General features: G+C 39.6%; 1 protein-coding gene and 1 pseudogene across 1 annotated transcript in view; one reads left to right on the top strand and one right to left on the bottom strand.

Moving 5' to 3' along the window:
• Positions 1 to 924: 924 nt before the first annotated feature.
• Fbxo33 (F-box protein 33) overlaps positions 925 to 25,969 on the bottom strand; it is a 30,940-nt gene continuing 5,895 nt past the window's right edge. Inside the window, exons 2-4 of the mRNA XM_008829015.2 lie at positions 6,056 to 6,166; positions 4,566 to 5,251; positions 925 to 2,943 (exon numbers count right to left, since the gene is read on the bottom strand). Of these exons, the coding sequence (XP_008827237.1) occupies positions 2,672 to 2,943; positions 4,566 to 5,251; positions 6,056 to 6,166 (1,069 nt within the window). The 3' untranslated portion in view covers positions 925 to 2,671. The remainder of the gene's footprint in view (positions 2,944 to 4,565; positions 5,252 to 6,055; positions 6,167 to 25,969) is intronic.
• Positions 10,305 to 10,979, top strand: LOC115069601 (annotated as a pseudogene).

The raw sequence follows: 25,969 nt of genomic DNA, 5'->3' as shown, positions 1-25,969 counted from the left end.
CCAACATAGGGCATTGACTCCCCTGGAAGCAGAGTTAAGGAAGGTTATTAGTTGCTACATGGGTGTTGGGAACTGAACCTAGGTCTTTGGAAGAGCAATAAATGCTTTTAACCACGGAGACATCATCTCTTCCCACATTTTATATGCATAAATCCCCAGAGTCATTCAAAGACATCAGATATGTCTAAGAAATAAGGACTCAAAAGGTGAAAGGACAGTTTTGAACACTAGATTATTCCCAGAGGAAGCAGTGCCTGGAATTGAGGGAAAGATGGAAAAAAGAAGCCATTTTCTTTCCCATGAATTACAGCTGTTTATCTCAAGAACCAAGACATTTAAACAATAAAGGGGCTTATTAAGAATTTAACAGTGACAAATGTATTTTTGCATATAATATAGGAATTTTAAAAAATAAGGGTCTATAAGTTTACTATCTCAATAATGTATTCTAAATGCACAATGAGAATCTGTGCTAATCAGTCTAGTGTGTTTTTGTTTTTATGAGATAGTCTCATGTAGCCCATGCTGGCCTCAAACTCACTATGTAGCTGAAGACGACCTTGAACTCCTGTTCCTCCTCTACCTCACTGACTGCTCTTGCAGAGGACCCAGGTTCGATTCCCAGCACCCACATGGCGGCTACAAACTGTCCTTAACTCCAGTTCCAGGGGAATCCAAAGCTGTCTTCTGACCTCTGTGGCATTGCACGACATGGATGCACTCACATACATGCAGGCAATACACTCATACACATAAAATGAAAATATTAATTTTTAAAACAATTAAGTAAATCTTAAAAATAATAGAAGATGTTGAAGTTGAGGGCAGGGAAAGGATGGAGATGGGAGAAGTGTCTGAATAAGATAACTGTGTTTCTCACTGATAGTTTTCATGCTTCATATGCAATAAAACATATTACAATGGTTACTTTTTAATGCTTTATTCGTTGATTAAAAGAATATACATTGAACATAAACCATACAACATCAGTCATCAGGTCAAACATTCAGCTGGTTTCCTTACAGTTTCTGTCAGGAGTTATTTTATCTGATTACATATACAAGAAAAAATCTCACCACATCTGGCATTTACACACACTGTGCCAGTGGATTCACACTACTGATGTACATATAAAATCCGCATGGTATGTGCTCACTGGAGACAAAACAGTGCACACCTGTCAAAAGGTCATTTAATATAAGATGGTAAAACCATTTGTAAAACATATAAACTTTTCCCATAAATAGAATCATATCTGGACATCTGTTGCATAAATTGTGTTTCCAAAGCTTACAATAGAGCAGCCAGGTCTCAGCACTGCTGGGCACCCACGTTGGCTACTTACTTTATTATTGCAGACTGTCCTTAACATTAAATGCACAACATTCGTACCACTTAAAACTGGGGTCAGGTGGAAGTCTCACAGAGACCACGTCTGTACCGCGGTTGCCCTGAAACAGTTAATTGGCTTTTAAAGCCTCTCAAATATAACAAGGTTTTAAAACATACTTCATGGAATGTTCTTCATGTATCATAGCAGCTCATACCTGTGATAGAACAAGCTTTCAGTTTTCCTTTCTTTCCTTGACATTCACTATTCACAGTGAAACAGGTGCATGTTTTTTTTCTTTTTTTCTTTTGTTTTTGTTTTTTTTTTTTTTCAGAGTTCTGAGGTTGCTGACTGAGCCACAGCACAGCTGTGTACCACAGGTCGAAATTCGACCTTAAATATTACAATCTAGCAGTATCTGGCTGGCTAGAGTCGGCCGGCCCCTGCCAGCATGTGGGCACTTCTTCATGTAAGTCTATTCTTTGGCAGCTGACACGTGCGCTGACAGAGAAAATCCAGTGACTTGTTGCTAGGGATTTCACGACTAATGCTCGTTTACAAGCATGTGTGTTTACAACTCAGTGTTTTGATTTAGCCTAGAAGGTTTTACCCTGGAATACAGTTTTTTCCTTCCTTTATTATTTGAAATCTGGGCTAAAGAAGCTAACTTGAATGTATAATGTAATTGATGAATAAAATGTCAGATATAGTTTTAAAAAATGTAGCAATTTGAGTGTTTATGTAAATGCATTAAAAATGATTAAGCAATGTCTAACTTAGTATTGCATGAAGTTTAGAATAGTGACTAGCGATTATTAATCATTATATAGGTGATGAAAGTTAAACTCAGCTTTCTGTTAAAGATAACACATTAGGGATATTATCTTCCTTTCTATTTCAAATAAAAATTAATGAAATGCTATCAGAATACATAAGCAGTGCATTGCATACAAATCCACCAGGCTATAGATATATACGTATAAAAATATTTTGGCTCCTGAGCTCTGAATTCTGACACACAATGAATAAAAATGTCAAAAAAGTAGAGTAACTCAGCGAAAAACAATGTTAGCCAGCAACCTCAGATAATCTTCGGTTGTATGTCCTTAAGGTTTGGTAACAATTCCATTAACCGTGAAAGCCCTATACATTGTCACTTTGAACTTCTAAAACCAATACCTGACTACGTTCTTTGATCAAGAAGTAGAATATACATATATAATTCTATAAAGCTAATACTGATTAAACACAGCACAAAAGGATTAATTTACACTACTGAAAAAAAACATAATGGGACCCTACTTGCATATGTAACCACAGAAATTATGCATTTTAAAAAAGCTAAATGTCTTCGCTGAAGCTTTGCATCTCTCTGTAGAAATGACGATTTGGTTCAGTAAAGACACTGAGGGATTCAATGTCCAGGACTGCATGCCAAGGTTGACCAAGGCCCAGGGATACCTGCTCAATAAGGTTATGCACTGGATCCACATCCTGGTCTGCTAATTCACCTTGGTCAAAATCAATGCTTTCTTCGGTGACTTCAAGCACTTTTAGATCAGAGCCACGAAGACGAGCAATGGCGATGAGGTTGTGTGCCCATACGGTGTAACCTTAAAAATAAGCAGAAGGCAACACTGTCATTCTCTTCTATTTTATTTTGTCTCTGGCAAGTTAAGTCTGTTCCTCACTGCTTCTTGAGAAGCTGAAAATTTGTATTTCACCATGTAGGTCCTTTTCCTTTAAAACATACTGAAATTTAAAAAGGAAACATTACTAGCCCAGGGTGGAGGGAGGCTAGGAGTTCCAAACTGTCCTTGGGAACAACATTGGGGGTGGTGAACTGTCAAGTGATATAATCTTATTCTGACATTTCATTCAGTAAAACAGAAGACATTTAAAGTAAATAAACAAAAATTTAACTTTGGATAGTGATGTATCAATGAACAAATTCATTTCATACATATGTACCATTAACAATACATAGTAAGCTGGGATTTTCCATTTGTGAAAATCGTTTCCTGTGGTGTTTCACAACTAGTTATGAGGTGACACTTGAAACTCTGAAAAAACTGTTCACTGTCAGGAGCAAACAGTCATGGGAAAATCTATCAACTTCAGAGTAAAAGTCACCTCCAGGAGAGGATAAGGGGAACAGATGGCAGACAAGCTTTACTTCTAACATCTTAAAAGAAGAAAAATGTTTGAGGGGGCTGGAGAGATGGCTCAGTGATTAAGAGCACTGACTGCTCTTGCAGAGGACCTAGGTTCGATTCCCAGCACCCACATGGCGGCTACGAACCATCCTTAACTCCAGTTCTAAGGGAATCCAATGCCCTCTTCTGATCTCTACGGCACTGCATGACACGGGTGCACTCACATACATGCAGGCAATACACTCATACACATTAAAAAATAAATAAAAATAATAAATATTTTTTTTTAAAAAAAGAAAAAAGTCTAAAAGAGGCTGGCCTAAATTAAAATTCAAATAACCTGACATTTGTCAACCATCCATTTTACTTACCACTTTTTAGGGGCATGTGTTGTATATGGTGTGCGTGTTATGTTTGGGTACACCTGTGTATGTGTGCCTGTCGAGGCATGAGGTTGATGTCAGGCATCTTCCTCAGTAGCTCTCCACTATGCCTGGTTAATCCATTTTTATAAATTATTTTTAAACTGTCTTCGAAGTAAAATGTTCTTAAGCTTGTCAGAATGGCAACTCTATTCAAATGAGAATAGTTCATATATTAAGATGAATGGTCTCACTAAAAATTTATGTACCTAACCAATGGATTATTCAAGAATATCATAAGTAAATATACTGATACCTAGAATCTAAAAGATGAGGCTGTGAATATAAAAGAAGCCATACTCTGGATGTGGTGGCGCACACTTTTAATCCCAGCACTTGAGAGGCAGAGGCAGGTGGATCTCTCTTGAGTTCAAGACCAGCCTGTTCTACATAGTGAGTTCCAGGCCAGCTGGGGCTAAAAGGAGACCCTGTCTCACAGGAAAGACTCTGGCTCAAAAAGACCAAAAAAAAAAAAAAAAAAAAAAAAAAAAAAAAGCCATACTTTCTTTCCCCCTCCTGTGCTAAGCATTTTAGGGTCGTGTGTGTGTGTGTGTGTGTGTGTGTGTGTGTGCGTGTATTGGAGGTAGATATATTTGTGAGCATAAAATATTTTAGGTATGAAGTCAGTATCGAATTTTAATGAACAAAATCACATACCATGAATTGCCAAAAGAGTAAGCTTTGTGCACCTCCATGCTAATAAAACCAATGGATCTTCATTTCTGTTGTCACTAAGATCTGGAAAACCAGACGTGTCAATCACATCATTCATCAATATAAAATGAGTGAGGAACTTGTCATACTGCCTGGATAGAAGATCTACGATAGCCCCTGAAACACAAGTGATGTAGCTGTCAAAGTGAATCCTCTCCAGTGGTATACTGGGTTTCAGAATCTTTAACATATCTTCACTTTTGACATCAAAAGCCATCATATAGACGCGAAGGCCGGTGCTCTTTCGTGACAGGGCGTTCCAGTGCTCATCGTTTGGCATGTTGTCTAGAGACTTGTGCATCACTGAAACGTTGTGGACCAGGAGAGACAGTCGCTGCAAAGGCACATGGTTGCTATCGGTTAAGACTCTTGCCATCTCAGCTGTAAAGTCACAGAAATCCAGGGCAAGTGAGCGCAGGTTGACAAACCGCTCTAGTTCAGGTGTAGTGATAAGAGTGCTGGTACCAGGAATATTGTTGTCCAGTAAACTCAGGTGCTCCATGGTGTTGGCAATTGAGTTGGAAAGAGACGACAGTGAGGTTGGTGTTACTATTTCCAGCATAAACCCGCAGGACAGCCATTTCAGCTGCCTACTGTTACTCAGTATTTCTTCAAACAGCTGTTGAATTCTGTAAGGAGAACATAGGTCACAATGATCTCACTCACATTCAGCTTTAATTTTTTGTGACTTAAAAATAGGCAATAAATGGCATACAATGTTAAGATATGCTTTTTCTCATTTCTAGTCAACCTACAAATGCAAGTATAACACATAAGATGTACTAAATATGTAGATCTAGTAAACATCCAGCACCATCCCTTATCCAAGGAAAAGAGCATTTTAAACTAATATTACAGAATAGAAAAGACTGATGACATACAACTTATTTTAAACAAAGGCAAGTAAAAAACAACAATTTTAAACAGCAATAATTATCCAGAAAGTATTTGATTTGTCTTAATGGATTTATGCCATGGAGTGGTATACACTGATCACCGAGTAGATTCTTCTCCCACTTTTTCCACTTTTTTGTGTGTGTATTTGTGTGTATGTGTCTGACTGTGTATGCACATTCACATGTGTTGGTTTGTCAGGAATCAACCTCTATTGTTCTTCTGTCTTATATATTAAGATACAGTCTCTCAATCAAACCCAGAGTTCACTGATATGGGTAGTCTTGTTATCCAACTTGCTCTGGGGATCCCTGGTTTCTGCCTTGCCTTCCAAGCCTGGATGGAACTGCAGGCTGGCCACCACGCCTACCCAGCATTTACAAGGGCTCCGGGGAGCTGAATTTTGGTCCTCATACTTTCAGGGCAAGCACTAACCATTGAGCCACCTTCCCAGGCCCATGTATTCTTTTTGAGAAAGCAAAATTATAAGCTAGAATTGTTATTAATCCAAACCGTTTTTCATTAACTGTATAACTTACTGTTTAATTTTTTTGCCATCAGGGTCCACCTTACTGAGGTATGTATTTGACAAATTTCCTTGCTGTTGTAGAACACTTATGTCTCCAAAAAGACTAAACTTCTGGAGGTTCCTACAAGAGAAAATATTTAAAAAATGATTTTCTAAATGAGTAACATATAAAATGTTAAAAATCTGTAAAAGGAGTATTCTAGAAATGTTTCCACCTTCTAACTTACTGAGAACCCAAATAACCTTCAGACTGCTGTGTGTACACGAAGCCACACATGGATGGGAGATCCAGCATAAACAAAGTGCAAAGACTAGAATACGAAACTAGAACAACTACAGGAAAGACTTAGTGTGACTGAAACGGAATGCTTCAGTGTAAGTCCGCCTTTCTCACGGGTTATAGGGACGAATGACAAAATGATGTAAGGAGCTGTAGCAGCTCCAAATTTTACTAGACCTTAATCATAAGAACTTCTCAAAGTAGTTAGCTTGACCAACATGTTAAATACTCAAAAGTGGGCACTGCTCCTATCTTCTCAGTAAGAAATATTCTTTGAGTTGATAGAAAAATCTTCCCATTTTAGATAATTTTCTGTCATAAAACATTTTCTACTAGCAAAATTCTAAATAAAGTAGGAGAAAACTAGTAACTAGCTAAGATACAAACTCCTAGATGGGAGTAGTAACTGACTAGAGATCCCACTTGTAACAAAAAACTTGGTAACTTTAACAAGATATTTTTAATCCATGAAAGTGATTAAAACCTTGAATGAAAAATACCTTGTATTTGTGCATGTGTGTACACACATGTGGAGGCTAGTGGTCAACTGGTCAACATAGGATGTCTTCCTCAACCTCATTTCAGCTTATTTAATATTTTAAAAATGGGGCCAATGGCTCAGTGGTTAAGAGCACTGACTGCTCTTGCAGAAGAGCAGAGTTTGGTTCCCAGCACAACAGCAGTTAACTGTCCATGACTCCAGTTCCAGGGGATTTGATGCCCTTTTCTGACCTCCGAGGGTGTTGCATGACACAGGTGCACTTATATGCATGCAGGCGATACTCTTATACACACAAAATAAAATTATTTTAAAAACATTTGTGTTGTGGGTGTGGGTGTGGGGGGGGATGTTCATGCCACAGTGGGCATATGGAAGTCAGAAGACAACTTGTAAGAGTTGCTTCTCTCCTCCCACCATGTGCTGTGAAAGACCAGCACATGGTAACTGCTGGGAACTGCAGTGTTCAGTCAGCTAATTACAATGAATCTTGAGAAGTAGGAGTTAGCCAGAAGAGAGTGATACAGAAAATGAAGAGCATGTGTCCAGTGCCTGAAAGTGAAGGGAGCTCAGTGAGCTAAAAAATGGTTAAGTGGAGAATAATAATCAAATTGTGTCTGCAAGGTACTATGAGGATTAGAACAGCCTGTGGAGGGCAGTCAGCTCAAGGAGACCAGTTACAAGAGCATTTTAGTGTGAAAGATGAGAAGTAATGGAAGCTTGACCTGAGCTTCTGCTGATAGAGGTGGAGAGAATGGGCAGTCCTGGGTTCTACTTAAGGCAAATGGCCAGGACTGAGTACGAGATCAGCTGCCAGAGGCAAGGAGGACCAGCCAACAGGAACTCTACATTTTTCGGGTATGGAACTGTATAGATGGAAATGCTATGTATTGAGACAGGAACTATCAGAAATGAGTACAAAATTCATCAGTTTTGGGGTGTGCACATGAAGTGAGGTGGGAAACAACTGGGTTATGAGCTTCATTTTGCACGTTGAGCTTGAGGTAGTGTCAAAGTAGCCAAGACTTTTGAAGCTTGGCTATAACAGACTTGAAATTTGCCAGGCATGGCGCGCACCTTTAATTTCAGCACTCAGGAGGCAGAGGCAGATGGATCTTTGTGAATTCAAGGCCAGTCTGGTCTATATAATGAGTTCCAGGTCAGCTGAGGCTACAGGGAGACCCCATCTCAACAAACAAACAAAAAAAAAACAAGCAAGAAAAACCTGAAATTCAGCTGCATACTTCACTAGGTCACATCAATATAGTGAGAAAAATATGTGATAAACCCTAATTGTTTTCATATGTAAAATAAGATAATATACACCAAGAAGAAAGTAACTGCTAAATGGGAAAAGGACAGCAGGTAGCCAATGAAGAACATTGTTAAGGAAAACACTGGGGTTACTAAAAGAAATAATCCAAGTTTTTCTTGACCTTTAAAAAGTTTTAAATTATTCTTTCAAGTAATTCAAGGCAACATTACATGTGATGGCCAGAAACACTATTTTTAAAAAATATTTTACTATTTATGTAAATAAGTGTATTGCCTGCATGTGTGTAAGTGCACACATGTCTTGCAGTGCCTGCAGAGATCAGAAGACAGCGTTGGATTCCCCTGAAACTGGAGTTACAGCCACCATGTGGGTACTGAGAACTGTACTCTGCAAGAGCAGTCAGTGCTCTTAACCGCTGAGCCATCTCACAGAAAAACAACAAAAACCTATACATCTTTTTCCATTAACAAAGAATGTAAAGCTGCTCTTAGAGAATGGCTGACCTATGATACCGCAGGGGGCATGGTTGGACACTATATAACTATGCTTGCTCTAAGAGTGCTTCCCAGTTGTCCTTTTTGTATTCTAATTTGTCATATCTGGAATTATAAGTTAATTTTTCAAATCTTTTCTAAAAAGAAAAATAAAAAGTTTAAAGACTTCTAAAGGTTTCTGAATTTTGGAGGGTAAGATTTTATAAAGTAGAAAAATACATCATTTTCAATTTCTACTACTGTATTGGTGCATCTGTTAGTATGCAATACTTATACAACTTCTACTAATATTTAGAGAGGAGTCTTATAAACTCAGTTTTCCCCTTCAATCACAGCTTCCACTGATCACTGTTATATGCCCACAACAAGGTCCTTGGGTATTAGAACACATACCAAAGTGATGTTCACTTGAAGACTTTGGAAAGAATTTCCTGCCTACTATGAGTTGTTCTTTGTTAAAATTATTTCTCTTTAAAGGCAGTTAAAAATGAAAAGGCAAACTATAGACTACAGGAAATATTTGTAGGACATCTATTTAATTAAAAGTCCTGGATTCAAACAGGATTGTAAGAAGGGATGGTGGCACATGCCCGTAGTTCCAGCACTTGGGAGGCCAGAGCAGGACTGCCATGAACCCAAGGCCAAACTGATGCACACTGAGAGTCTGTCTCAAAAAATATAAAACACAAAAAACCAAAACCAAAACTAAAATTCTGACCATTTAAATTAGACAAACTAGTCGATGAAATATATGCTAAGATATCTGAACAGACACTGAAACAAGAGATGCATGAAAAGCAAAGTGCATATGAAAAGATGTCCATCACCATCATCATTAGGGAAATCATATGCATCTGTACACAGAATGCCTAAAATTAAAAAGACAATACCAAGTACGGGCGAGGATGTAGAGCACCTAGAACTCACACACATTATCACCAAGAATGCAAAATGATACACTTTGAAAATAATTTATCAATGTCTTAAAAGAGTTAGATACAAGGGGCTGGAGAGATAGCCCAGTGGTTAGAGCACTGGCTGCTCCTGCAGAGGACCTGGGTTCGATTACCAGCACTCACATGGCGGCTAACAACTGTCTATAACTCCAGTTCCAGGGGAACCAACACCCTCTTCTGACCTCTGCAGGCACTGCACAACATGGGTGCACTTACATACATGTACAATGCAATACACTCATATACATAACATAAAAATAATAAATAAAATATTGAAGAGTTAGATACAGGTTAGTAATTCAAATTGTAGGTATTTACCGAGAGAAGAAAGCATGCATCTACATAGTAAACTTGTATTCTAAAGTTCATGGTAACCTTCTTCATAATGGAAATAAAGCTGGAAACAATCTAAATACTAACCAACTGAATAAACACGTAACATTCATACAATGGATTAGTAAATAGAAAAGAACGAAGTGCTTATATACAGAACATGGATAAACAACAAAAGTATTATAACAATCATATTTATTACATTTATTATTCCATTTGTACAAAATTCCAGAAAAATCAATCAGTAGTGATATGTCATTGGTCCCTCAGGGTTATCCAATGGGGGACAGAGCAGAACTTCTTGGAAAGATGAAAAACGTTTTACAACTGGAATTTGGCGGTTACATTAATTAATGTAATTAATCTATAAACATCTTTCAAATCACACTCTTAAAAATGAGTAAGAGAGACAGCCACTGGGATGGATGTGGTTCTCATGATCTGGCGCCATAAGACTACCATCATCAAGGATGCCAAGGAGTTGAGCTGTGCAAGTACGACCAGTTCTTTGATAATGGAAGAATTCTGGGTGAATGCGGTTTCACTAGTCAGTCAGCAAAGCCACAGGCCCCAGACAGAGTGGGCTTGGCCTTCCAAGCAGATGACGCCTCTGAAGCCCTGTGCACTGAGCCCTTCTCCAGCCCTCTGAAGCTTCCAGAGGGCTCTGGGATAGAATCCTCAATTCTAGCCCTATCGTTTTCCTTTTTCCTACAAGGAAGATTACCTACTGTCTTGTTAGCTACCATCGTCTCTGACACTTTTTGTGTTTGAGTATTATTTGTAGCAGTTCCCAGAGAGGCTAGAATCTACAATTTATTATTATTATTTTTTTGGTCTTTTTGAGACAGGGTCTCCCTGTAGACCCTGCTGTCCTGGAACTCGCTATGTAGACCAGGCTGGCCTTGAACTCAGAGAACTGCCTGCCTCTGCCTCCCCAGTCCTGGGATTAAAGGCGTGAGTCCCCACGCCCAGCAAGAAATCTACAAATTTTAAAGACAGTTTACCTTTATACATTCAGGTTGTGTATGTCTATAAAAGCCCTGTGATAAAGCCACAGGACTCTGGAGGCAGCACCAATGAACAAGCTGTGAAGTGAGGGCTCCAGGCCCAACCTGAGACCCATTCCCCCCAATAAAGATTTGGGTATCAAAAAAAGAGTAAACTGAAAGCCTGGTGTGGTGATGCATGCCTGCACTCCCATCACTTTGCCACTGAGGCAGAAGGACTGCCTTGAGTTCTAGGCCAGCCTGGAGTATGCAGTGAGTTTCAGGTTACCCTTATCTACACAGCAAAGTGCCATGCTGCCTGGGTTACAGTGAGACACTATCTCACACACAAAAAAGTAGTAAATTGGACATGTAGTGCCATGACAGCATTTTCCAAACACATACAAGTCCCTAGGTTTGATCCTCAGCACTGGGAAAAGGAGAGAGGGAGAGGATGGGGAGGAGTTGAAAAGGGCTCTGACAGAGCCAGAGAGAAGGAAAGTTTACTTTTTATAAAACCAAGAACGGTTTATTGAGTACATTTCAGTGGGCCAAAAAGTCGCCATGTATGCATTTTTATTTACTAATTTATTAGACAAGGTCTCCCTACAGTCCCAGCTGGCCTTGATCTTTCAGAGCTTTGCCTGCCTCTGCCTCCCGAGTGCTGGGAACCACCATGCCAGCCCCCCTTAAGTTGGATTTTATTGTGTGTGAATAAAATATCCATTAAAGTAAAAGATAATGAACTGAAAATTATGCAGTCCTTTATTAGTATATAATTTTAACAAAGTTTAACAGTTATCCTAAGATTCTTAAATATTCTTAACTGGTCTATTACTAAGTCATTTCCCATTTTGTTGGCAACACATATTAAAATAATTATAAAACAACATATGCACAAATGTGCATTGCCTTGTTTCAAAAATCACAAGGGGAGCTAGTGTGGTAGCACATCTACACTCTCCCACTCAGGACGCTGAGGCAGGAAGATCAGGTATTCCAGGCCTGCTGCTTTATGACCAGGTCAATCCCAAGTCTACTGTTCACATAAGCCCTAGTTTCTCAACAGCAGCTCCAGCACCAGGGCCCTGCTCACCATCCTGAAGCCCAGGGCAGCCTGGCTCCTCCTCCTTACTCCTTCCCTTTCCTCCTTTACTTTGGAAATTATTAAAAGAACTTTGTTACAAATATAATATTTGGTAATCCTCAATTCTAGCCCTATCATTTTCCTTTTTCCTACAAGGAAGATTACCTACTGTCTCGTTAGTTACCATCTTCTCCTGACGCTTTTTGTTTGTGTTTGACTATTATTTGTAGCAGTTCCCAGAGGCTAGACTCTACAAATTTTAAAGACAGTTTACCTTTATACGTTCAGATTGTGTATATCTGTAAAACCTACACAAATATCCAGAAATAATGTAAACCAAGTGGGCAGATTTCATGACTGCGTTGGAGTCTCACTGATAATTTGGTATGTAAATGACATTAGTAATTAATGCAAGTTTTAAGTATTATTTAAAAACGAAGAATCTTCTCAGCTTCTGAGTTAGTGCTGTTTGCATATGAAAATATTTGTAAATGCAAGGAGGTACAGCTAGAGTTGAGAGTTATTTGTTTCTGTAATATTTAAGAAATGGAACTTAGGAAATTTATCTATTAAGAATGGAGATTTAAGAGCTGGGTGTGGTGGTGCACTCAGGAGGCAGAGTCTACACAGTGAGCTCCAGGTCAGCTGGGGCTACAGGATTAGTGCTGTTTGCATATGAAAATATTTGTAAATGCAAGGAGGTACAGCTAGAGTTGAGAGTTATTTGTTTCTGTAATATTTAAGAAATGGAACTTAGGAAATTTATCTATTAAGAATGGAGATTTAAGAGCTGGGTGTGGTGGTGCACTCAGGAGGCAGAGTCTACACAGTGAGCTCCAGGTCAGCTGGGGCTACAGGAAAACCCTGTCTCAAAAAGACCAAAGAGAGAGAGAGAGAGAGAGAGAGAGAGAGAGAGAGAGAGAGAGAGAGAGAGAGAGAGAGAAAGAGAAAGAAAACAGGGAGACAACAAAAAGCGAGGAAGGCAACACACACATAGAGAGAGAGAGAGAGAGAGAGAGAGAGAGAGAGAGAGAGAGAAATCATCAGATGCCTGGCTACAAGGAGAGATGGGTAGCATGAAAAGACACGGAACTGAACAGCAAACACAACACAGAGACAAGGGGAAATCCAGAAATATTCAATTTTGTACTTGTAAAAGAAACAATGGACCATCTATCAGGCACTAAGCAAAATGGTAGGAAAGGGGGCGAATCCTCGGTGGGCTTAAGAAAGAGAAAAGCCTTGCCAAGCTGCACAGGTACACAATCTAGCCCTCTGCAAAAACCGTTTCAAATGGGAGATCTGCTATTTGCTTACCAAGCAGTTGCCTGGGAAGGGCCCCCTGCACTCTGGTTTGTTCACGGCACTGTGGTGGAGAATGACCTTGAGAGGTTTTATAGTCAAACCTTATGGCCAAGGAGAGCAGTAGCCATTGCATTTTTATATCTCCAAACTCCAAATGCTTCCCCGCTCCACTAGCTGAGCAAGTAACCACCCTGAGAATCAGTGTGGGCCCAGAGAACTGCTTATGGCTTGGATACAGATCTGTGGCACAAGTCTGCATGGGGATACTGTGGGTCCCACCACAGAGAGGAGTGAAGGACACACAGCTCGGACTGAGACCTACACGTTGGGCATGCAGGAGCACTCAGTTTCTGTGCCTCAGCCTGCCAGCACTGCCTTGTCTCCCTGCTTTCTATGCTTTCAGAGCCTCAGAGCTGAGTGGTAGAACCTTGGCTGTTCTTTAGCCATTTCCCACACTGGCAGAGAGGCTTTGGTGTGAGGAAGCACCGCCCAGGCAGTACTCAGGCTCAGCTGTGGGAGCAGGCAGCTTGAGGGCAATTCCCACTCCCAATGCACTGCTGGGCCTGCACACAGGGAGCACCGGCAAGAAGTGAACTCAGCAATGGCCTTAGTACCATGAGTGTCTTGTGGGGTTGGGAGCTCAGCTAACAACAGTCCTTTCTTTTCTACTGTGTCTGGTCTTCAGAGAAAAACAACTTAAAAGCTCCCTGTCCCCCACACTAAGTAAACTGTAAAAGGCCAAGTGAAGGAAAAAGACAAAGCATCTGCATCCTCTACCTCCTCAGAAAGGGAGAAATGCTAACTGTGCCTCCATTTTTCTGTCTTTCCATGTGTTCTAACCACCCCCCCATGATTCACGTTACCTTCATCCCATGTATTTCCCTCTTGATTCCCCCTTTCTCCTCCCTCCATAGTCCTTAGTAGTGCTACCTGCACTTTTACTATTTGTTTTTATTTTCTGTGCATGAAGGTTTACCTACATATATGTTCGTGCACCACATACTTGCCTGGTGCCTGTGGAGGTCAGAAAAAGGGGATTAGGCTGGGCATGGTAGTGCATGCCTTTAATCCCAGCTTGGGAGGGAGGCAAGTGGATTTCTATGAGTTCAAAGCCAGCCTGGTCTACATAGCGAGTTCCAGGCCAGCTTGGACTACAGGGAAACCCTATCTTAAAAAGACCAAAAAGAGAGAAAAGGGCACTGGAAATCCTGGAACTGGAGTTCAGATGATTGTTAGCTGACATGTGGGTGCTGGGAAGTGAACCCAGGTCCTCTGCAAGAGCAGCCAGTGCTCTTAACTGCTGAGCTCTCTTCAGCCCCAACCTTTACTAATTTTTAAAAACCTAGTTTATCTTATGAATATGCTAGCTCCTTTTTTCCTATCCTTAGTGAAGGTATAGCTGATGTTTCTGTTTTCTTTGTTTAAATATTTGGCTTGTTTCGAACTTGTTGTTTCTGTTTCCTCTCCCAGTGACAGTGGGGACTGAGAACTCAAGAGAAACCTTCCTACTAAGAACTCCATGTAAAATCAGACGATGATCTACAGTGTAGAAATACAAGAAATAAAAAAGGCAACATGACTGCTATAAAAGTTCTTAACTCCTCAATAACTAAAGATATTGAAAAGTTTAAAATGCTGGACAATGAATTAAAAAAATGATCAATGTTCTCAATGAAGATTCAAATAGGCATAGGAAGTCAGTTCAACACTAGCATGAAAAATCCAACAACTTGTATGAGAGATTCAGCAAAGAGTTAGATCATAAACAACAAACAAACAAATCCCCCAAAAGGTAAACTTTGTAAATGAAAAAGCTCAGTAAAAATAAAACAAAGCTGACTCAGTGGAAAACATATGCTATAGCCTAGCTCATGCAGAAGAAAGAGTATTGGGTGTTAAAAGACAAGGTTGAGGAATCACTATATTCAGATATCAATAAAGAATAAATGTAATTAGCCAGGGCCCTTACTCTCAGCACTTGCAAGGCAGAGGCAGGCAGATCTCTGTGCCTGGTCAACATAGTGAGGTCCAGGCCAGCTGGGGCTACAGGGAGACTGTCTCAAAAAGACCGAAAAAAAAAAAAGAGAAATAAAAAGAAAAAAAGTAATTATGGCCATAAACCTTAAGAACTCTGGAATATGACTATGTGATATGATGATCTTATAATCTTCAGGTTAGAAGGGTGTGAGATACAAACTAAAGGCATAAAACAAACAAAAAATCCCCATGTTCAATTAAACTACAGCAGAAAATTCCCCAAATCTGGGGAAAGATATTGCATTAGTTACTTTTCTGTTGCTGTGATAGAAACACCATGACCAAGGGAACTTATAAAAGGAAGAATTTATTTAGCTTACAGCTCCAAAGGAGCAAAAGTCCATCATGGCAGGGAGGTATGGCAGCAGAGGTGGCTGGAGTAGGAGCAGAAGCTAAGTGCTCACCTTTTCAAGCAAGCACAGGAAGCAGAGAGACTGGAGATCCTGCAAGGCTTAAGAACTCTCTAAGCCTGCCCCCAGTGACATGCTTCCTCCAACATGGCCACACCTTCTCAGACCTCCCAAAATAGCGCCATCAAATGGGGACAAAATGTTCAGATACTTGGGCCTCTGGGGAACATTCTCATTCAAACCACCACACATATAGACACTGAAGACCAGGAGCCCTCTAGGACCCTACATATATAAGAACCTCTCCATGTTAAGAATTCATAACAAAAAAGAATACTGAAAGCTGCAGAAACCCCAAAGGCCAAGAAAGTACAGAATGATAGATTTCAAGCCTTGAGAGTAAATAATTGCCAGCCAAGATTTCTATATCCAGCAAAATTATCTTTAAAAATTGACATATTAAACAAAGGCCTCCAGGATAAGCACAAGCTAAAGCAATTCCTGACAACTACATCAGCACTGCAGAAGAAACTTAGGAGGATCCTACACATGGGCAGGAAGGAGTTGCAATCACAGGAAGTCAGGAACTAATACATTTCATAAGAGATAAACATAGGAGAATTAGGAAAGAATCAAACATGGTCAACTCAGTAAGCCAGCAAACCTTTAATGTGAATAAGGGAGAAAGAAAAGAGTCAACCAGGAAGCACCATCAGCAACACTAACAACAAAAATGCAGGAATTAACACCTATTTCTCCATAATAACCCGAAATGTAAATGGTCTTAACTCTTGAATTAAAAGACAGATTGAGGCCTGCAAGATGGCAGAGTTGGTAGAGGTGCTTGCGTGGTCCAGCCACCTGATCTCATCACCAGATCACAAGGGAGCAAGAGAGAACCAACTCTTGGAGCTGTTCAGAATTGTCCCTGACTTCCATGCATGTGCCTGCACAAACCCACAAACTAAATAAGTACATAGTAACACCCCAAACCCTACAAGATCTGTAGTTATCTGCAAGAACATGCCTCTCTGGCAAAGATGCAAAGTGAAAGGATGGAAAATGATATACCAAGCAGATGGGGGCTCAAAAAATGACAGCAGATACATTTCTATCTGAGAAAGTAGATTTCGAGCCATAAGTCAACCATAAGATCACTGCATGTTACTAGAGCGAACAATCCATTAAAAATGTAGAATGATTATAAATATATATGTACAACGTATTGGCATACCTAATTCCATGAAACCATACAACTGGATGTAAAAGGACAGAGAGGTCCAGATTCAATACTAGTGGGAAATTTCAATATTCCACTCTTATCAATAGATCATTCAAATAAAAAATTTAAGAAACCCAAGAGTTAAAACTAACCAAAGATCAAATAGACTTAAGTATCTACAGAATAATCCATCCATTAGCTGTGTAATACACATTCATAATATAAGCCTTAAAAAATCTGAAATAATGGGCTGGAGAGATGGTTCAGTGGTTAAGAACACTGGCTGTTCTTGCAGAAGACCAGGGTTTGAATCCAAGCACCCATATGGCAGCTAACAACTGTCCATAACTCTAGTTCCAGGAGAATCTAATGCCCTCTTCTGACCTCTGAGGTTATTGCCTGACATGGGTTTACTTGCAGGCAATACACGCATACACATAAAATAAAAATAATATTTTTTAAAAAATCTGAAATGACTTAGCCAGGTGTGGTGGCGCACACCTTTAATACCAGTACTTGGGAGGCAGAGACAGGCAGATCTCTGTGAGTTCAAGGCCAGCCTGGTCTACATAGTGAGTTCCAGGACAGCTGGGGCTACAGGGAGACCCTGTCTCAAAAAGACCAAAAAAAAAAAAAAAATCTGAAATGACTAAAAGAAAACACAGGGGAAGCACTTCAAGATACAGGCACAGGCAAAGACTTTTTGAATAGGGCTGCAATTTTTTAGGAAATAATAGCAAGAACTGACCAATGGGATAGTATCAAATTTAAAAACATGGTAAAGAAAATTACCACAATGAAAAGACAGAATACAGAACGAGAAAATAAAAATGTTTGTCAGCTATGCATACAGCATAAGATTAATATTCAGATATACAAAGAATTAAAAAATTAAACACCCAAACAAATAATTCATCTATATATAAATGGACAAATAAGTGGTGGCATATGTCTTTAATTCCAACACTTGGGAGGCAGATCTCTGTGAGTTCAAGGCCAGCCTGGTCTACATAGTGAGTTCCAGGACAGCTGGGGCTACAGGGAGACCCTGTCTCAAAAAGACCAAAAAAGTGAAAATAAAAATGAAATCAACCTAGGTGCTGAGCCACAAGAACAAAACTGGACCATCTCCAGGAAAATGTATGGAACTGGAAATCACAGCAAATAAAATAAGACATACACAAAGTATGTTACAAAGGCAAATATTGCTAATTTTCTCTCCTATGTAGAATTTATGAGAAAAATGGCCATGAAAGTAAATGGGGGGAGTAAATTAGAAAGGATAATAGAGGAGGGTAAGTATGATCAAAGGACATTAGATGCATGCATGGAAATGTCATAGTGAAAATATATGCTAATGAAATGTTCAACACATGACATATAAATATCACCCAAAGTTCACAGGTTTGCTTGTTTTGTATGTTCTACAGGCTTGCTTGGACCATTATTATAGTATCATACATAACTTCACTGCCTGTTCTAGTTTGCTTTCTATTGCTGTGACAAAACACTCCAACCAAATCCAACTTGGGGAGGAAAGGGTTTATTTGGCTGACATCTCCTGGGTCACAGTTCATCACTGAGGGAGCCCAAGATAGGAACTCACGGCAGGAATCTGGAGGCAGGAGCTGAAGCATAGGCCATGGAGGAACACTACTTACTGGCTTGCTCTCCTGGATGATACTCAGCCTGCTTTCTTATACAATACTAAACAACCTGCCTAGGGGTGGCACCACCCATGGTGGGCTGGACTCTCCCACATCACTCAGAAATCAAGAAATTGCCTCACAGACAAGACCACAGGACAGTCCAATGGAGACAATTCCACCCACATATCTTTTTTGGCTAAGTATCTGCTCAGATCTTTGACCTGAGGCTCCCTCTACCCAGGTGTGTCAAGTTGACAACTAAGTGATCTAATATACTGCCTTAAAGATTCACTATGCTTTCCTAGTCATTTACTTCTACCTCCTAGCTCCTGGCAGCCACTGGTCTTTCTATCGTCCTCGTAGTTTTGCCTATTGTAGGATTTTATGCAGCTAGAATTATTCTAAGTGAAGCCTTTTCAGATTGTTTTCACTTGATAATATGCTCTGGAGTTTCCTTCATTTCTTCTCATGGTTTAATCACTCAATTCTTTTTGTGCTGAATTCTATATTCTAGATTACTACAGTTTGTTCATTTATTCACTTATGAAGGGCATGTTTGGCATCATTAATAAGGCTGTCATAAATATCCTTATGTAGGTTTTTGTGTGGACTGAGTCTTCAATGCACATATCAAGTGGTAAAGCTGCTGGATAGCACACAAGTTAGTTTAGTCTTGAAAGAAAATGCCTAAATCTCTTTCTTTTGAAAGTCAACTTTTATTAGTGTAAGTTATACATGATAGATTTTTGCAACATTTTATACATGTTAATGTTATTTTGACCATATTCACCCCAATTACTCTTCTCTTATTCCCTTCCCAGTCCTGCTGATCCCCTTACTCTTCCCAACTAGTCCTGGAACTTAAAAGAAAAGCCCAATGCTTTTCATTAGGGGTGCTTACAGAAGCACAAGTGAGGGGTTGTTTACAGTGGAATGGGCAGCTTACTAATGGCTGCCATTAACTGCACATAAATCATTAGGAAGAGGCAGGGCCCCACTAGTCTCTCCCCTTTCCTTGACAGGATGTTGACAGGTCTAATCTTAAACAGATTATCACAGCTACTCTGAGTTCGAGTGCAACAGCAACATCATGCAGTCCACATCACTTCCTACTTCCTCTGGTTCTTACATTCTTTTCACCTCTTTTGCGATGTACCTTGAACTTTGGAGGGGTGATATAAATGTCCCACTATGGCTGAGCACTCAATAGTCACTGACTCTCATCACTTTGGCCAGTTATGAGTGTTTTCAGTGAATACTACCCACTACAAAAAAAAAAAAAAAAAGGCAGTTTCTTGACTAAAGCTGACAGCAGCACTAATCTACAGACATACACAGTTACTAGTTATTTAGAAAGCAATTTGATGATTGCATCACCTTGCCATGCCATTTTGCATTCCCACCACTGATGAATGGGAGTGACACTGTTTTACATTCTCATCACAATTTAAGTGTAGTTACAGCTCGGTACTTAATTTTCTCCATTCCAGGTACACAGTGGTATCTGTTAGTTGCATTTCCCCGAGAACGTATGGTGTGGAACATCTTCTTATATACTTATCTGCCACCCACATATCTTTTTTGGTGAAGTATCTGCTCAGATCCTTGACCTGATTCTTAGCTGGGTTGTTTTCTTACTGTTTAGTTTTCAGAGTTCTTTCTACATTCTGGAACGAGGTTTCTGTTGAGAAGTTTGCTGAGTCCCAAGACTTAAGGTTCTTTTTACGTGTCTCTTTTCTTGGCATTTGTGAGAATTTATCTTTGAGCTCAGTCTGTGTGTGGCTGTAGCCCACTTTGGGTTCATTCTGCTTCACATTCTGGTCAGGTTACTCCTCAGAATTGGGAAATGTTCAGCCTTTTTTTGGCAACTGCCTTTTGCTCTTTCCATTGCTTCTACTTGCTGGTTGATGGAGCCACGTGCCCTCTTCTCTTGATTTTTCTTTTGATAAATGTCAAAGGATCTATTTTCAAGTTCACCAATTCTGCTTTTTGATGGTATTTTTCATTACAATTATTATATTCTTTAGCTTTAGCATTTGTCTATTTTATACAACCATTTCTAGCTCTTTGTGTATCAATTTATTCATGTACTGGCTTCTTGATTTAGCTGTTTTTTTTTCTTTTAGAGACAGAGTTAGCTAGGTGAGGCTGACTTTGAACTTGCTATGTAGCCTAGGCTGGCAGCCTTTCTTCTTTGCTGTCAATCAAAATTGTCTTCTTGAGGTTTCTAATAAAATTCTTTGTTGAAGATGCCACTAGCACATCTGATAACAAACCAGATTAAATGCTATTTTGACCCCTATTCCTTATGGAGATAAGAGATATAGAAACAGACAAGTACATATGGTGAGTGTCTGGCAGAGAGATTTAGCTGGCATCATTTTGTAAATGATGAGTGAGACCAGTGGTTTGGGCTCAAGGAGAATGAAGAACGTTTGTCTCGAGTATCACCTGCTTCCTCTCCACTCAGCACAATCACCTGAATCTATAGGTCATTTGAGGGTCATATCTAGGCACACACCAAGGAGTAATGAGTTTTTATAAGCAGAATCAAGGGAGAAAGGGAAAATTACAGGTATCCACAGTAAAGAAGACCAGGAAGTTTGTGGAGAAATTCAATAACTGACCCATATTTCTGCAGTCTACATGACTAGGGCACTGCTGTGCAAGTACTTATTAGTAAGGAGTTAAACACTAAAGGTAACAATTAATTTTCAGAAAACATGCTGTGTCCAAATCCTAGTACAATTCAAATCATTAATGCAAAGTGAGAAAAATATGAAACCAACTAAAGAAAAAATATTTTTAGATATTTAGGAAGCAGCAATTAAAAGGGTATCATAATGCTAGCAGAACACTTACACTATACACACCGTATCATTATAGCTATGGCCTTGTGGTTGTTTGCTGCCTTTACTCTTCCATACTGCAAACTATTCCCAACACAGCTTCCAGAATGAGCCATCTGAAGTATGAGACTATGCCACTCAGCATAAGGACTTCCACATCACCCCTCCCCCCATCTACATGGTACGGCTCCTCTTCCTCGTTCTTCTGTAAACATGCCAGTCAACCTAGTCAGACTCCTACTGTGGCCATTCCGTTTACTGCTACTTCATCTGGAGTCACTTCCCCAGAATGGCACATGCCTGTCCCTCCCTTCTTCCAAATCTCTCCAGCAGCTGAGAAATTGACGGCTACACCCCCATTGCCCTCCACTGGGCTATTTTTCTTCTCCATAACCAGCTGACATACCCTTAGTATGGATTTCATTTCTGTTTGTCTTCTTTCCCACTAGAATAAACTTTATTAATGGCAGGACTTTTTGATTACTACTTTTTTTTTTTTTTAGTATTATCCTGTAGAGGTTTCTAAAACCTAGAAATCAACAAATATTTCCAAATGATACATTTACCTTAGTTCCTGAAACAAAACAAAACCACAAAACCTACAGTTAATTTAGTTATACCTCGCATTTCACAAATGCAGTTTTGTAGCTTGCAGACCAGTTTATACTAGAAATTCTTCTAAAATAATGAACTTGACTAGAACACTGAAAATCCTTTTTCTCATAACCTGTTGTTTCTTCTTGCTGTCCTTCTGACCACCCTCCTCAACCTTTTCCTCACAGGTCAGCCTCCTGTGTTGAGTCTACAGGCAAACACCACTATGCCCAGACTGTTCTTATCTTTTCACAACAGTTAATAAAAAACCATGTAACTTAGGTTCACCGTAAGGTTTCTTGAGTGACAGCTCGGTCAAGAAAGTACTTGCCACACAAGCACAGGACCCATTTTTATAAAAAAACAGGTGTGGTGAGGCAGAGCTGGCTGGGCTCTTTGGTCAGCAAACTAGCCTGATCTGTGAGTTCTAGAACAAGTAAGAGACCCTATTTCAAAAACAATGTGGGCACCTCCTGAGGAGACCAAGGTTACCCTCTGGCCTCTACATGCACACATATGCATCCACATGTACCTCCCATCCAACATGCACACACATGTAGACACACACAAAGGGAAGCAAAGGTATTTTTCTTTAGTATAATAATCCCTATTACAGTTTTTAATAGTCTTGAAAAAGCATACAAGCACAGATTGAGTAAATAAATTCATCTAACAATTATGTATACAAGAAATATTCCTCAAAGCTCAACTGCAGAGGGCTGAAAGTTCTGTGTCTTTTTCTGATTCTAGTTGGACTTCTAACACAACTGAGACCCAAAGCTTCTGAGACCCTGGACATACTGCCCTGTTTCTTCTATAGTTCAGAACTGAGGGACTTCATTCATGGTAATAACTTTGGTTTGTTTCTGTTTATTGTAGAGGATCTAAAATTATTTCTTTAATACAACTGTTTATTTGGTGTAATAAGAACTAGTATAAATATGAAATGCAGCTACATTAAATTAGATTAATATATAGGGCTAACTAGCTATGGGTCAAGGAATAAAAAAGAAGCTGGTTGGTTTGCTTTTGAGAAAGATCTTGCTTCAGTAGCAGAGGTTGGCCTTGAACTTGACTGATCCTCCCATTTCGGCCTCTTGAACACTGAGATAACACAAGTGTACTATCATGTCCATCTAAACTACCTAAGTTCTCTTTAAAGATCATTATTAAAAGGTTAAAATCTTTCTCAATGCTGAGAAAGAGATTAAATACAGTATTTTTTTATTTTCCTAAATAGATAAAAGAAAAAATAATGACATATTGCATATAATTCTTTTACTTGAATTGCATTTTTCTAAGTCCATGTTCAATTTTAAGTTGTTTTACATCCATGTAACATTTTTTTAAATTAAAAATTGTTTTGTATTTTATTATTTTTTACTTTATGTTTATTTGTGTGTACTGCCTGCATGTGGGTAGGTACACATGTTGTGCAATGCCCGAGGTCAGAAGAGGGTGTCAGATCCCCTGGAACTAGAGTTACAGATGGTTGTTAGCTACCATATGGGTGCTGGGAATTGAACCTGGGTCCTCTGCAAGTGAAACCAATGTCTTAACCAGTGAACCATCTCTGCAGCCCCCCAGGTAACATTCTTTAGTAACATTTCGCTTTCAAACAAAAGCAAATGCTTTATAGACATGGTCTCCAGCAGAACTTCCTGCTACAGATAGAAATGCTTTGTTCTTGTCTACGTGCATTAATAGAAGCCCCTACGGAGTACCTGAGATGTAGCTAGTGGGATGAACCAGTTCTTACAATTTTTTATTTTTATTTTTGGTCTTATTAAGACAGAGTCACCCTTGTAGCCCTAGCTGGCCTGAACTCACTATGTAGACCAGACTGGCATTGAACTCACAGAGATCCTCCCGCCTCTGCCTGGGATTAAAGACATGACACCACACCCAGCCCAAAATTTTTAATTAAAAAAAACAACTATCCTTCCACAATTTCACACACACAGAAACAAAAAGTACTTTGATCACATTCCCCCCATTGTCCTGTTATCCCCATCTCCCTCCCAGTAAAACCTTTCTTTTTTTCAACAAGCCTCCCCTTATGCATTTATGTATGTATGCATATACACACACACACACACACACACACACACACACATATATATATATATAGTCACTCATTACATTTAATTAGGTTTGCTTACATGAGCATGGGTGGGGTGGACCAAAATTTTACCTGTAGTTAATTTAAAATCTAAATAGGTTTATGTAGCTGGTGGCTACCATACTGAACAGACAGAACACCATTAGAGCCAACAAACAGGTCACTAGTCTAAAGTAGTAGTCTTATTAGGATCCATTATCTAAAGCCATTTCTCAGAGTTTGTAAGCTTCACCTAAAACTTTCCATCACTTCCAAATCACAAAATTGGGATGATACTTGTAGTTAAATACAACTGCCACTTAAAACTGTGATTTAATGTTATTAAAAGATAATTTTTAACAGAAGGGCAAGAAGCTGAGTCTCACAGTCTCTGAAACACACTCTTCCTTTTCTCTTACTGTTCACTCCAGTCAGCAAGCCCTCTGGGCTCTACTGTTCTGATCTGCCCCTTCCTTCCTTCTCCACGGTCCTATCAGAGCGAGCACCTTCATGATTTGTCCCCTGCATTTTCCCTTGCTCCCTATTTACACAGAATGATTATCTTAAAAATATAAATCAGGGCTAGAGAGATGGCTCAATGGCTAAGAGCACTGAGGCTCTTGTAGAGGGACCCAGGTTCAATTTCCAGCACCCACAAGGTGGCTAACAACTGTCTCCACAACTCCAGTTCCAGAGGATCTCACACCTTCTTCTGGCCTCTGTGGGCATTTGACGACATGGGTACACTTACATACACGCAGACATAAGATTCATACACATAAAATTATACATATAATTATTTTAAAGCCAGGCACAATTGTATGCTTTTTTAATCCCAGTGCTGGAGGAAAAAGAAAACATAGATACTGGGGGCTCCATGACCAGTTAGTGTAGCTAAATAGGTGAACCCTATGTTCAGTGAGAGACTCTGCCCCCCAAAATAAAGTTGAGTGGCTAGAGAGATGGCTCAGCAGTTCAGGACACTTACTGGTTTTCCATTGGAGGCAGGGCTTCACATTGCCTAGACTGGCCTCTAAGTCATTATGTAGCCAAGGCTGGCTTTGAAGTCCTAATCTTCCTGCCTCTGCCTCCCAAGTGTTGGGACCTCACCAAGCTTAGATTAAATTACTCTTGAGACTAAAATTTTTTCTCTTATTTTTATTAGCATGTACTAATTATACATAGTGGGTTTTATCATAATATTCTCACACATGTATGTAATGTATTTCATATCCACACATGCCCTTACTCTTTGTCCACCTCCCACCTGGATGATCCTCTTCCTCTACTACTCTCCCATCTACTTTCATGTCGTTTTCTTCCTTCTGAATTTGATGACCTGAATTTCAATAGGGTTGCTTACAGGAGAATGAAAGACAGAATTGTTTACGGAACCATAGGCACCTTACTGAAGGCTATATACTACTAGAGTAAACCACTGACTGCAAACAAATCCTCAAGGAGTAGGCCTTGTGAGCTTTTTCCTCCATGATTTGCCCCTAAAATTTTTCTCCAAGGCTTCTGTTCTTACAATATTGTACAACTGATTCCACAGGCTCTTGTAATCCCATTTTTTCCTTCTCTGCCTCTTACAGCTTTTCCTGACAGGACTGACTCACCTGGTTCATTAACCCTGTTTGCCACTCCTTCCTACTTCCACAGACCAAAAATCCTGTCTTGTTTAAGGCCATGGAACCACTTCTTGTACTTGGAATGTTATTTGCCCAAATGTTCAGTTGGGCAATTCTTGTTATTCAGGTTATAGCACAAAATACCCTTCTCAGAAGTCTTTGTATACCACCCTGACTCTTTTGGACTTAAGCCACTATTACAATCTCCTCTAAACATCTACTGTTGCAACCTAATCACTGTTAGAAACCACCTCCCCCCCCCGCCGCCGTCCGTC

Source organism: Nannospalax galili, unplaced genomic scaffold, assembly GCF_000622305.1.
Source record: "Nannospalax galili isolate Female #2095 unplaced genomic scaffold, S.galili_v1.0 scaffold1594, whole genome shotgun sequence".
Classification (NCBI taxonomy): domain Eukaryota; kingdom Metazoa; phylum Chordata; class Mammalia; order Rodentia; family Spalacidae; genus Nannospalax; species Nannospalax galili.
This window is presented reverse-complemented; position numbering and strand designations above follow the sequence as displayed.